Below are 13,798 nucleotides of genomic sequence, written 5' to 3'. Positions count from 1 at the left end.
GGCGTGCAACCCTACTGCCATGAAGCTCGACCGTAGGCTGTTATACCCTACCGCCATGTCCCTTGGCAGTAGGAAAAGGATCAGATTTCGAAATTTTTGCAAGCGAGGATCAACAGCTTCTTCAAAAGGGTCAAAACATGAAATTTTGCCGCATCATGGTTCGTGAGAGCATGAAATTGCTTTCGCCTGCATCGTATCTTTCAGCCCCATGTACAAGCTTTTTGATCGGTCCGTTCCAGCTTTTTTTCTTTTATTCTCTACCTTGTGTCCTCCTCACTTTTCATTACTGACGCAGCTTCCACCCCAGTGAGCCTCTGCAGATAAATTGATTCCTCCGCGTGCTCCGTCCAAAGTTTGACCGTGGACTCGTACCCTCCTTTTGCCGTATTGACCACACCACTCGGTCACGCAGCGCCTTCCCCATTTCCACAACCGCCCGTCCTCCTCCCCCTCCTCCCACGCTACAGCAGAGCAGAGGAGAGCAGCAGCAGCCCCGTCGATCTACCCCGCGCCCGGCCTCTCCTCGCCGCCATGGCGCCTCGCGTGCCCTCCTCCTCCCTCCTCCTCGTCGGCGCCGCCCTGCTGCTGGGCCTGGCGGCCGGCGCGGCGCGGGCGTCCAACGAGGAGGGGGACGCGCTGTACGCGCTGCGGATGCGGCTGTCGGACCCCAACGGCGTGCTCCAGAGCTGGGATCCCACCCTCGTCAACCCCTGCACCTGGTTCCACGTCACCTGCGACACCGCCAGCCGCGTCGTCCGCCTGTAAGCGACAGCCCTTCCCCTCTCCCTCTCGCCCAGCTCCGCCCAATCAAGCTTTCATCTTCCAGGGTTTCCCCGCGCTTGCTCAGATTGGCCCAGAATCCCAGCTCGATTTTGGTTACTAGGTCAAATTGCTTGCTCAATTTTTTTATTATTTTTGCTTGCGTGCTGGCAAGTGTCAAGGATATTGATGCTCTTTGGTCTTCGACTTGCTTCTTGTTCAAGGGAGATAGCTAGCTTAAGCAATAACTGAATAATCACATCACTGTTCAGAAGGGCCGATTTTTTATGAAAAAAATGAATAACTTGCAAGCGTAATCAATAACATGGCGTCTGTCTGTCATAGTTCAACAATATTGCATCCTGCTGGTTGGATGACCGTGTTGTCTGACGGTCTTTGTGGCAAATTTGTGCAGGGATTTAGGCAACTCCAACGTCTCCGGCTCCATCGGCCCCGAGCTCAGCCGCCTTGTTAATCTTCAGTACCTGTATGTGCCCCTACGATGATGAATTCCACCGTTTGTGTTAGTCGGACGGAACAAAATGGTTTGGTTTTCTCAATCGAAACTTGATTTGCAGGGAGCTGTACAGGAACAACCTCAATGGCGAGATTCCAAAAGAGTTGGGCAAGCTGAAGAATTTGATCAGCTTGGATCTGTATGCCAATAAGCTTACCGGAAGAATCCCCAAGTCGCTTTCCAAGCTCGGCTCACTGAGATTCATGTATGTATTATTCTCTGATTGCACTTAATTCCTCCACAGCACATAACTACAAATGCCCCCTCTAAAAAAACTAGTACTAATTCATGGCATCTTTCTTTAGTCCAAGTGATATACCCAAAATGGCTGGGAAGTTGTGCCCGTAATTCTGAATAAACTGAAATGCAATTTAAAATTTTGCTTTTGGCATAGTTAAGCATTAAATGTATGAAAAGGGCCTAAGTTTGTCTCTCTTAATTCATATATGAACAATTTTCCCCAAGTGAATACTAAAGCAATTTCTTATAGGCGTTTGAACAACAACAAACTTGCTGGATCAATTCCACGGGAGCTGGCCAAACTCTCCAACCTGAAAGTCATGTGAGTGTGCATCTTAACATATGTATACCAGATTTAGTTGTGCTGTTGATTCTCTATGGTCGCTGACTTTAAGTCATTGTGACATGCAGTGATTTGTCTAACAATGACTTATGTGGGACGATCCCCGTCGATGGTCCATTCTCAAGCTTCCCTCTTCGAAGGTATATCTCAAAGGCCACTAGCATGTTTTGTGGAACCAATGTGCATCTGGAGTCCTAAAAAGCTCAGACATTTGTACTGTAATTCGTAAGGGCGATGGTCTAGTTTTTCATGATTGCATATACTAGAAATGTTATGATGATGGTATTTGAGGTCGTGTCTCATGACTTTTTTTTCCGACTGCTCAGTCATTCATAAGTTGATAGCTCTCATATCGGGTTGATGCGATGAATGGCTAATAAGACATAACTGTTATTTTTCCAGCTTCGAGAACAACAGCAGGCTGAACGGCCCAGAGCTGCAAGGATTGGTTTCCTATGACTTTGGATGCTAGGAAGCGCCGACGCACACGACAATGCACGTGGAAGGAAGGCAAAAAAAATATAGTAGTACAACAAATAGTATGGAGCCTAGCACTACAACATGTATGGCTTGCGATACATGCAGCAGAAGATGAAGAAGGTATGTGAGCATAGGGTCTGCGTTCGGTACTCAGACCGCAGAAGGAAAAGAATGGGGTGTGAGAAGTCTTAGCTTGATCGATTGTTATTGCCGTATTGTAAATTGTAATAAGCTGCTTAGTACCGCAGCTAAGCTGACCGCTTGGGTCCACTTAGCAAGCCTTTGCCAGTTCGGAACTAAATCCGAGCTGATGAAGAATGTATCTCAAGTTTTATCTACAAACGATCCACATCTCTTTGCTATGTTAGTATGGTTGAAGTACAAGCATTGTAGTGCAAAACAATATGAAGACTTTATTCATCCATGAAATGTACAATATGTACAGTGGCACAATGTTAAGTGACATCGATAAACATGAGCTCCAGCAGTTGCCCGGATGGTGGCAGCAATTGTAGCGAGGACAACCCGTTACAGGAGACGAGGCTACTTTGCATACATGAATCAGTGGTAATCTGTATCATTTGGATCCAATATTTTAATGCTTCCGAACAATCAGATTCAACTTAACTGAACCAAACTAGTAATTTTAATGCTTTTCTGTTGGAGCTAACATGAATGAACCATTGATATCCCACCCAGTAGTCATGTAAGCATGAAGCATCTGTGAAAACCACTTTCTATTCAACCGGTGAGCATGGTGTTGTGTTGCTTTTCATGCTAACTATAGTTACCTGACACTGAAGACTAAGACAAGATTACAGAAGAGAACTGGAGAATCAGAAATAAAAATCGTGCCTGCATAGCGATCCTGTGAGATAGAAAAAATGCTGGTGCACTGTTGTTTCTAAATGCCTTCAAAATTGATTATCGCTTGACAGATGGAACTCTCATATCAGTCGTTCTACTCTCAGAGAAGATGCATCTCCAGTTGTCTAGGAGAACACATGGCATGCAACAATGACAGCAAAATTAGGCAAGTATTTTGCAGCTGGTTCTGCCGGCTGTCTACCATGTAACCTGAGTAGCAAAGATGATTTCGACATCTGACGCTCTATCTCAAGCGCCGCAACCACATCTTTCACTATGATGCCACAAGCCACTTTCATGTGCGCTGATCTTCTAACGCCACCTGATGAAAAACCACAACACATTCATGGTTAAAAAAGTGTATGCATGGCAGAAGCTCTCAATTAGGGCTATTTAACATGCACTTATTTCCAGATTCATGAACTCCCAGAAGTTGAATTATTCATATATATCCTTTTTGAGGATAATCAACTGATCTGACACTTCCCTTTGAAAGAGATTGACATTGCTATTCTATTTATTTACAGAGGAAATCACCTCCAGTAATCAAATAATCAAAGCCCACAAGATAACCCACTCATATCTTAACAGATAAAACTCTTCCCAATTTAGAAGGATTGGATTTTGTAACGAGAACGCCAGACTAACTAGGCGCGGTTTCTATGTACAAGAAACAGACGACCAACGAGTTGAATAATAATAGGGCATCGTAGGACGGGAGGGACAAATGATGAAAATGTGGCTTTATAGTACTCCCTCCGTCCTATAATATAAGAACGTTTTTGACACTAGTGTAGTGTTAAAAACGTTCTTATATTTTAGGACAGAGGGAGTAGTAGAGATAGGCGTACTCTTGAAAGCTCCAGATTATGTTATATCATCCTCTACAAATTTTCAGCTTCAGCCAGTTGTTTGACTTCACCAGCTCCTAAATAAAAGGCATGTTAAACACGAAAAATGCACTCAAGAATCTACTATTACCCCTATAAAAGCACGAAGTGCGGAGATCCAAAACAGCATCCTGCCCACATATTAGTTTTTCTATGGTCCAGATACATTGCTAAACGCGTTCGATCCAAAACACGAGTTAGGAACCGTCTCCACGGGCCTCCGCCCCCGTGCAGCCCGACGCGCACTGTCTGGCTCATAACTGCTCGCCCCTTCGGATTTGCCCCACCATCTCCACTCGGCTTGTTTCAAAGTTCAAACAAACCGCCCTCCTTCCTCTTTGTCTACACCAAGAATTCAATTACCAGAGCCTAGGAGGGCGAAACGTGCACCCAGCTGTTGATCCACTCGAGGGGCAGACCGAGCAGAGAGAGGCTCTCACTCTGGCGAGGTGGTGCTGGCCACACCGCTCGTGCCTGCAGGCTAAGCGTCACAATCAGACACCTCGGAGCCTCATGCGGCGAATCATCGTCAGCGGATGCGCCAGGAGATCCCAACGGGGCCGGGAGGATCTACGTTGTCCTTGTTGTTCTTGGTACTTCTCTGGTGCTCAGTGACGAGGACATGTGTCTGGGGGGTCCTAGGCCTGACCTACATACCCTACCCAAGGGCACCACATACAAGAATCCAAGACCTACAAAACCAGGAAGAAGCCACCGACTGGAATGCCTGCGGTCTACGAATCACTCGGACGCGGGATCCACTCGAAGCCTCGCCATCACTCGACCGCCTCTAACCACTCGGAGTACCAAGCATCACTCGGGAAGAGAAGACCAAGAATCACCCTTAGACGGCAACAGTCAGGCGATCGGATCGCCACCATAAAGAACATTTAACTCTGGTGTTACTTGTAACGCCGGTGTCTTTTTAACTTCACCATTGAACCCTTGAGTTACGGGGCATTCATGAGGGGCTAGCAGACTCTATATAAGCCGCCCCGCTGCCCCTGCACAAGGGTTCGCACCTCTTGTAACACAACACTCCAGGAATGAAGCTCCAGCAGCACCGAGACGTAGGGTCTTTACATCTTCCGAGAGGGGCCTGAACTCGTAAATCCGAGTGTACAATCACACCGTAGCTAGACTCTGCCCTCTCATACGTACCCCTATACTCTACTGTCAGGTCTGTTCCCACGACAATTGGTGCCCATCGTGGGGCAGGCGTCTAAGCAACCTCCGGCATGGTTGCGTTTTTCCTGCATTTCACCATGGTTTCTGGCGGCGGATTGTTCCTGGGTCGCGAGATCCGTCTCGGCACTCTCAGTTTCGTCGTCGACGATTCGGCGTGGTTCCAAGAAGCCCCTTTGGACGTCAAGGCGCTCCCTATTCGCAGGGCGGCGCACTTCCGCGCAAGCTCCTGCGGCGTCCTCCTCCGGCAGCCGTCGACTCAGTATCAGTCGGCCCCGGTGACGTTTCCCCTCCCCGCTGCTCACCTTCGCAAGCGATCCCTTCGCTCTCGGCTCGAGAGGTGGCTTAAGCATGCGGTGGCTCGTCAGTCATCCGCTCTGCAGATCGCGGCAATCAAGGCCGACGAATCCCTCTACAACTTGATCGATCCATTGTCGGATCACTCGGATATTCCTTCCGAGTGCGAGAGCAGTGACCCGGCGGCAGAAGTACTTATGGCCGGCTCTCAGCGAAGCCCACCTGGGTATTCCCGTGATGTGGCTGGGGATGATGGTCCGTCGCATTCCAACGACGAGTATTACCCGCAGCCCCTCACCGCTCAACAGAGAGAAGCGCTACTTCACCAGAACGACCAAGTCCTACGGACTCCAATCGTCGGCACGACGGCTGAAGCTCAGGCTTTGGAAGCTATGCGCATAGCCACTCTCTGACCAAATGCATGCACCTCGAAGAACTCCAGAAGTCACTCGACGACCGCGCTCGCAGGCAACCTCCAAGCTCCAACTGACGACAGCGGCAACTGTTCCCGAGTGGATCGCAAAACGAGTATGAGGTATTCCGCACTCCGATTCAAAATACAGCAGCTGTGAAGCTGGAGAAGGTCTTCGGCAGATCCGAGCACTGCTCAGAGCGGCTGGGGAAAAGAATTCGGCCGTTTCTCAGCCGCGCAACAGAATTCACAGCAGGTCTATCAGAGCAGACACAGTTCAGTCGGCTCATAGCCCGAGATCACCTCCACGGCGTGGAGATCGCGGTTTCCACCAGGATCAGTACCTGGATCGGGGCCGCGGTCAGTTTGCTCCTCGGCATCACCGTGACAACCGTCGTCAAGTGCCGACGCCCTCTCTGAGGGGTGATTCGTACGCGCCCCGGCGGTACGATGACAGGCGCCCATACGGTGATGAGCGGAGAGAACCACTCGATCCCCGAGATCCAGGGTTCAACGCGAGATCGGTCATTGTGCAGAATTTAGTCAATAGAGGTAGAGCTCATCGAGAGAGCTTAGATAGAGATCGTCCGAGTGGAAGTGGCGTGTACATCTCTGGACCGGAGTGTTTCAGCAGGGCCATACGGGCCGCAGAGATACCACCCAACTTCAAGTTAGCCACAGGAGTTAACAAGTTCACTGGCGAGTCGAAGCCAGAGACGTGGTTGGAAGATTACCGAGTTGCAGTGCAGATTGGCGGAGGCAATGATTATGTCACCATGAAACATTTTCCTTGATGTTAGAAAGATCAACCCGGGCGTGGTTGAACTAGTTGCCTCCTGCTAGCACATACTGCTGGGAGGACCTAGCTCGTGTGTTCATCAAGATCATTCGGAGGAACGTGCAAGCGTCCCGCTGGTCTAACTGAATTGCAGCACTGCGTTCAGAAGCCAAAGAAACTCTGAGAGATTACATTCAGCGCTGGACCACACTTCACCATGTGGTTGAGAATGTCACCGAGCATCGGGCGGATTTTGCTTTCAAGGCTGGTGTAAGATACACAAAGCTCATCTTGAAGTTTGGTCGGTCTGGAACTTTGACCATGAGCAGAATGATGGAAATAGCCACTCGGTATGCGAATGGCGAGGAAGAGGATCGTCTCCGCAACGGCAAGGGAAAATCTGGTGATCCCGACCCCGGCAGCGGCAATCCCAGTCGAAAACATAAGCGCAAAGCCGAAGGTTCTAGTCAGAAGCAGCCGCTTTGGCTGCGTAGGCCGAGAACAAGGGAAAGGCCAAAGAGCACTGGATATCCAAGAAGAAGAAAGATCAGTCGGGACAAGACGTCCTTGATTTGCCGCGTGCCATTCACACCAAGAAAGATGAAGAGGGTAACCTGATATTGACCAAGCATACCACCCGACAGTGCAGGTTTTTGATTCAGCAGTTCCGCGAAGGTTAGCCGAGTGAAAAGAGCCCCGACGAGGACAACGATCAAGAAAGGGTTGAGGATTACCCCAAAGTCAACGCCACTCTGGTGATTTTCGCTGACGTCGAGAGTAAAAGCCGACTGAAAGTCATCAATCGAGAGGTGAATATGGCTATTCCAGCTACTACGACGTACCTCAAGTGGTCGAAAACTCCCATCACTTTCGATCAGTCGGACCACCCAGCTTACGTTGCTACCCCTGGGCGGCAGGCGCTGGTGGTTGATCCAGTTGTGGGAGGCACTCGGTTGTGCAAGGTCCTCACGGATGGTGGGAGTGGTTTGAACATACTCTACGCCGAGACATTTAAGGGGATGGGCATTCCGATGTCCCGACTCAGCGAGAGCAACATGCAGTTCCACGGAGTCATTCCAGGGAAGAAGGCGAGGTCACTCGGCCAGATTGCCTTGGACGTGGTTTTCGGTGACTCGAAGAACTTTCGGAAGAAGAACTTTCATAGCGCCTATCATGCCATCCTTGGCCGAGCGGCTTATGCACGTTTCATGGCCCGCCCATGTTACATATACCTTAAGCTGAAGATGCCCGGTCCTAAGGGTGTAATCACCGTCACGGAGAACAGGCAGAGAGCTGAGGAGTGTCTTCAGCAAGGATCCAAGATTGCTGATGACCAGATGGCAGTGGTGGAATTGGAAGAGTACAAGAGAAATACAGATCCGACTGATTTGCTTCGTTCCAAGAAACCAGCTTCCGAATCTGCTTTCCAGTCGGCGGGAGAGAAGAAACAAGTTCACATTCACCCAGAAGATCCTACAGCCGCTCCGACTAACATCTCAACAACACTCGACAGCAAATAAGAAGCCGCGCTCGTCCAGTTCCTCCATGAGAACTAGGACATTGTAACATCCCAAATTTTCAATTTGGAATGTTATACATTAGATCATCTTTGCATATCATATTTTATTGCATTTTGGTTTGACCCTAGAAATTCTACGCAACTCAAGGACCCACGGAGAGAGTTGGGGATTTCGTAATTTTCATATTTGAGTTTTCTCAAATTTTGAAAAGAGGATCGTTTGATTTTAATTATTTTCTCTTTAAATATTTCTTTTATAAAAATAAAAGAGAGAGGATAAAATGACTTCCTCAAAATAAAGAAATATTGGAGATTTACTATTAACATCAAATAAGAATTTTATTCGGATTTTATCGCTATTTTATTTGAACTAGGAAAAATATGCGTTTTTTAAAATTGTATTAGAGTCCCAAATAAATGTTCACCTTGTCCGGTAGATTTTTAGAGGACGGGAAAAATTTATTTCAGGATTTTTGGAGTCCGTTTAGTATTTATTTTATTCTTTTTTCTGCGCGGAATTATTAAAAAAAGGTTACCGACCTAACCGGGCCGTGTCCGACCTGGACACTAGCCCAGCCGGCCCTTATAAGCCGCGGAGGCCCAGCCGCAGCCACCCCACCCGAAACCCTAGCCGCCTCGAAACCCTAGCCGCCTCGAAACCCGCGCCGCCGCCGTTGCCGCCGCCGCAGCACGCCGCCGCCGCCTGACCCCGCCGCCGCCGCCTCGGTTTTCGCGAGAAAACCGATCGTTTTTTTCGAAACCCTAGATCCTTTTTTATTTAGATCGGATTTTGTTCCGGTTTATTTATTTAGCGAACTCCCGTTCGTTCGTTTTAACGAACGGTTTTCGCCGTTTAGCCGCAGACAGCGAACGTTCGTTCGTTAGCCTGTTCGTCAATTTTTCTTTTTCTCAGATTTTTCGTGATTATTTTCGATCGCGATTTCTGATCCGATTTTTGTTTTAGTTTATCTTTTCACTCGTTTATCGGTATCATGCGATTCAAGCGCCTAGAGTTTCGTCACGAAACCCTCTTTCTGTTTAATCAACTTAAAAAAGTTTTTGCCACTGTAAAATTTGACTTTAGTCCCGATTAGAAATCGAAGCTTATTTCTTTCGCAGTTTGAGTTTCGTTGCTTCGGTTGATTTGATTCTTTTTGCAAACCGGAGTTCTTAAGTTGAACTTTCTGGTTAGATCTTCTTATTTGAGTTTTACCCATGCATCTTTGCTTGATTGCTTATTGTATGCTTGTTTGTTTGCGATAGAGTACCCGGAGTGCGAAGCGTGCTACTACGAGTCTCTAGGTTTCGCGGATCATCAGCAAGGCAAGTAACACTTTGATCATACCTCTTTACTACCCAGTTTTATTGCATTAGATCAATCCTCAAACAATTGCATGGTTAGGATCTGATTAAATTATGGGTTTGGGAAGTAGATGAGGTAGTACCTATTCACCTGTTTATTATCAAACCTAAGGGAGTTACTTCTACGTTGCTTATATTGCTATGCTATGCTCGTAGACGTGGTTTGAGTTTGAGTGTATTCATGACAGATGTGAGTATTGTTAATTAATGGCTAACTTAAGGTGGCTACTTTAACACACATCAGGGTGGATTGAGGCACCTGGGGAACCCAGTGTTGTCTGTATTTTTGGAAATCCCGGGGTACCGTGTGATTCTCCTATGGACTGCCACCCAGGCTCAAAGGGATCATGAGATTATTCATACTAGAAACTTCCGTGTGCAGCCACATGCCATTATGGGCTCTGGCATAGTTGAGTAAGTTGTGGGAAACCTTTCCATGATGGGCTAGCAGATGTAGGGGATTGTAGGTGTACATGCCTATCTATCGGTTAAGGGGACCTCTTCGGAAAGACTGTGTCTCGGTCATCCGTTTCTCAAACATCATGTAGTGCGAGAAAACCAACGGAGGAGATCGAGTCTTGTGGGGAAAAGTGCGCAAACCTCTGTAGAGTGTACAAACTAATCATGGTTAGCCGTGTCCCCGGTTATGGACATCTTGAGTATCTAGTTCTCGAATTATCATGTGGATCTCATCACTCTTAATATAATTTGATTGGGTTTAATGATGATGCTTAATTGGGATTGAGTTGGGTGAACCTTCTCAATGTTTAACAACCACCATGATAGTTAAATAAAATTTATTCCTTTGTTGTAGGGAAAAATTGGCTTTCCGCAAAACTTATTAACCATACAGCCTTCACCAGCCATATATGCATGTAGTGATAGCTTTATTCTGTTCATTACTCTTTTGTGTTGCCTTGCCAGCATATTCCATGTGCTGACTCGTTTTCGGGCTGCAACGTATCATGTTGTAGACTTTTCAGACGACGAGTAAGGAGCCTTAGGTCGTGGTCTTTCACTCAGTGATGCCGTTGGAGTTGATGGACTCACTTTATCTTCCAAGCCTTCCGCTGTTATCTTATTAGATGGCCTTAAGCCATATCTATTGTAATAAGTTCTCTTTTGAGACATTCGATGTAATAAGTGTGTGATTGCTACTCTGTTATAAATCCTCAAGTACTGTGCATGTCAGCATTACCGATCCAGGGATGACACTGATGCACAGAGATCAGATTGTTTGAGGTCTGGTCGCTACAAGATAGTATCAGAGCGCACGTTGACTATAGGACACGACCACTAAGCTAAAGCCCTAGATCACTACTCTCTTCTCATTTCTGACTCCTCTCCATTTTCTACTCTTTAGGATGGCGGATGCAAGGATCAAGTTCACGCAACCGGATGAAGATACCCCTTTTGGACGCCACTTGAAGGAAGTCACTAGGTACCTGAACATCGGAATACCAAGCTTCACCGGGACTTACAACGCCACGTTACCAGAAGAGGAACGCTGGATGATTCAAGTTCAAGTTCCAGGAAGGACATTCATGCCAGTCACTGAGCCCATAGAGTTTTACTTTGATGCACCAACCTGGAGTCTAGGAAATAGTATGGCAGCCCATATCACCATGGGACGCATTGGAGATGTTTACCACAAGGATCCAAGGATACTATCTACCAAATTTGTGGGCGCCGAGATGAGCAATGGGAGATGATCAGCACCAGGAAGGATAGATCGATTGCAGCTTTCATCCAGGAGTTAAACCAGCACATTCGACGCCAGGAGAACCAGATGTGCGCAGGCATGACAGATTTGAAGAAGGCGATGACAAGGATCACGGAGCTGGAGGAAGAACTCAAGGCTACTCGCGAAGATTATGAGGAAGAAATCGTCGTACTAGTGGAGAAGAATGACGACCTGACAAAGAAGCTAGGAGTTTTCATGGGAGACCCCGCGCCAGGAGGAGAAGATGACGGTTCCACTTGCCCGGAGAACTACATCATCATCGACGACACCGACTCGGACCCCGACGATAGCGATGATGACTATGTTGATGAAGCTGGAGCGGATATCATGGAGTCTTCGACCGATCAATTTTTCTAGTCGACCACCATATCAGTAGTAGTATTCCGCCATGTATATAGTATAGTCCGAGCACTTTTGTAACGATAGTTCTAGACCGATTGTATGACCTTGCTTGATTGATTGAGTGATATGTTTGTGTTTGTCTCACGTGCATATGGGTAGTGTTTTCCCCCTAGACCTCATTCTACTCTGTTTTCTCACCTTTTCTAAACCCATCAGATGCCTCCGAGACGCGACAATGGATTTGCTTTCCCACTGGAGCTCACTCAGTTGATCCAGCAGCAAAATGCATTGATGCAGATACTAGTCCAGAATCAGAATCAGGGGAACAACAACAACAACCCACCACCACCACCTGTTGATCACTTAGCCCGTTTTCTAAGGCTGAATCCGCCGGTGTTCTCCAGTAGCACTGAGCCGATAGTTGCAGATGATTGGCTCCGCAAGATTGGAAGGGAGTTGACCACTGCAGGATGCACAGATGCGGGGAGAGTGCGTTTTGCCGCACATCAGCTTGATGGACCCGCAGCATCATGGTGGGAGAATTTCACAGCCACTTACCCCATCGACACTATTACATGGGACCAGTTCTAGCAGGCTTTTCGCACTGCCCATGTATCAACAGGATCTATGGCCATGAGAAGCATGAGTTTCACAACTTACGCCAAGGAGGGCGCACCGTTGGCCAGTATGTGGATGACTTTAGTAAGCTAGCACGTTATGCCCCAGATGACGTCGCTACGGATGCAGCTAAGCAGGAGAAGTTTCTGGAAGGACTGAATGATGAGCTGAGCATGCAGTTGATGGTGGCAAATTTTAATAACTACCAGGAGTTGGTAGATAGAGCTCTCATGATTGAAGGGAAGCAGCAGCAGATTGACAACCGCAAGAGGAAGTATGGACAAGGCAAGTATAATTTTGGAGCTCAGCAGAGATCCCGTTTTACCCCGAACTCGGGAGGACCCCTTCAGCATAACCATGGAGGTCACAATCACACTGGAGGAAGTTCGCACAACCATAGTGGCTCCGAGAACGGGAATGGTAATGGAGGAAGCAACGGACAGAACCGTTCCAACCCAGCAACGCCCGCCAAGAAAGATCTAAGCCACGTTACTTGCTACAAGTGCCAGAAGACTGGACATTACTCCAATGAATGTCCTGAAGCTAAGAACGGAAACGGCAATGGAAGCTCTGGGAAGAAGCCCAACCCTTTCACCAGGGGACAAGTGAACCACGTTAACGTGGAGGAGGTTGAAGCCCAGCCAGATGCAGTAATAGGTAAGTTTTTGGTTAAGTCATTTACTGCAGTTGTTCTTTTTGATACTGGTGCATCACATTCATACATATCAAGGGGATTTGTGGATAAGTATAAACTGCCCACCAAAGTTCTTAGTACACCTATGTTAGTGAGCTCGCCAGGAGCGGAGTATATGGCAAGCCAAGGATGTTTTCAGATGCCATTGACCATAGGTAGGCATGTTTTCCCCTCAGATCTGATAATTTTGGAATCGCAAGGTTTGGATGTGATTCTGGGTATGGATTGGCTATCGATGTATGGAGGAAACATCGATTGCGCCAGTAAGTCGATTTTGCTCACCATCCCAGAAGGAAGAAGGATCAAGTATGTATCCCGGCATGTGCCGAATAGGACGCAAGTAAATTCCTTATCAGGAGTTGTACAGGAGGAAGTACCAGTGGTGAAGGATTTCCCGGTTGTATTTCCCGAAGAGTTGCCCGGCATGCCACCGGATAGAGACGTTGAGTTTTTGATTGAGCTTTTGCCAGGCACGGGGCCAATATCTAAAAGACCGTACAGAATGCCCGCAAAGGATTTGGAGGAAATTAAGAAGCATATTAAGGAGTTACTGGATAAAGGTTATATACACCCAAGTTCGTCACCTTGGGGATCACCAGTGCTTCTAGTGGAGAAGAAGGATGGATCGTTAAGGATGGTTGTTGATTATCGGGGATTGAATGAAGTAACGATCAAGAACAAGTACCCACTGCTGATGATCAATGATTTGTATGACCAGCTGCAAGGAGCTAAGGTATTTTCCAAGATCGAT

At 47.5% G+C, this 13,798-nt stretch overlaps 2 protein-coding genes across 2 annotated transcripts; both read left to right on the top strand.

The window, feature by feature from the left end:
• Nucleotides 1–354: 354 nt before the first annotated feature.
• On the top strand, nucleotides 355–2,768 carry LOC109778893 (leucine-rich repeat protein 2). The gene is made up of 6 exons (XM_020337479.4): nucleotides 355–761; nucleotides 1,175–1,246; nucleotides 1,338–1,481; nucleotides 1,767–1,838; nucleotides 1,928–1,999; nucleotides 2,262–2,768. The coding sequence occupies exons 1-6, from the start codon at nucleotides 532–534 to the stop codon at nucleotides 2,329–2,331; spliced, it is 660 nt and encodes a 219-aa protein (XP_020193068.1). The 5' UTR covers nucleotides 355–531; the 3' UTR covers nucleotides 2,332–2,768.
• A 4,815-nt stretch (nucleotides 2,769–7,583) lies between these two features.
• LOC109778887 (uncharacterized) lies at nucleotides 7,584–8,288 on the top strand. Its single transcript, XM_020337472.1, has one exon. The coding sequence runs from the start codon at nucleotides 7,584–7,586 to the stop codon at nucleotides 8,286–8,288; it is 705 nt and encodes a 234-aa protein (XP_020193061.1).
• The last annotated feature ends 5,510 nt before the right edge of the window (nucleotides 8,289–13,798 follow it).

This window comes from Aegilops tauschii, chromosome 7, assembly GCF_002575655.3.
Source record: "Aegilops tauschii subsp. strangulata cultivar AL8/78 chromosome 7, Aet v6.0, whole genome shotgun sequence".
In the NCBI taxonomy this organism is placed as follows: domain Eukaryota; kingdom Viridiplantae; phylum Streptophyta; class Magnoliopsida; order Poales; family Poaceae; genus Aegilops; species Aegilops tauschii.
This window is presented reverse-complemented; position numbering and strand designations above follow the sequence as displayed.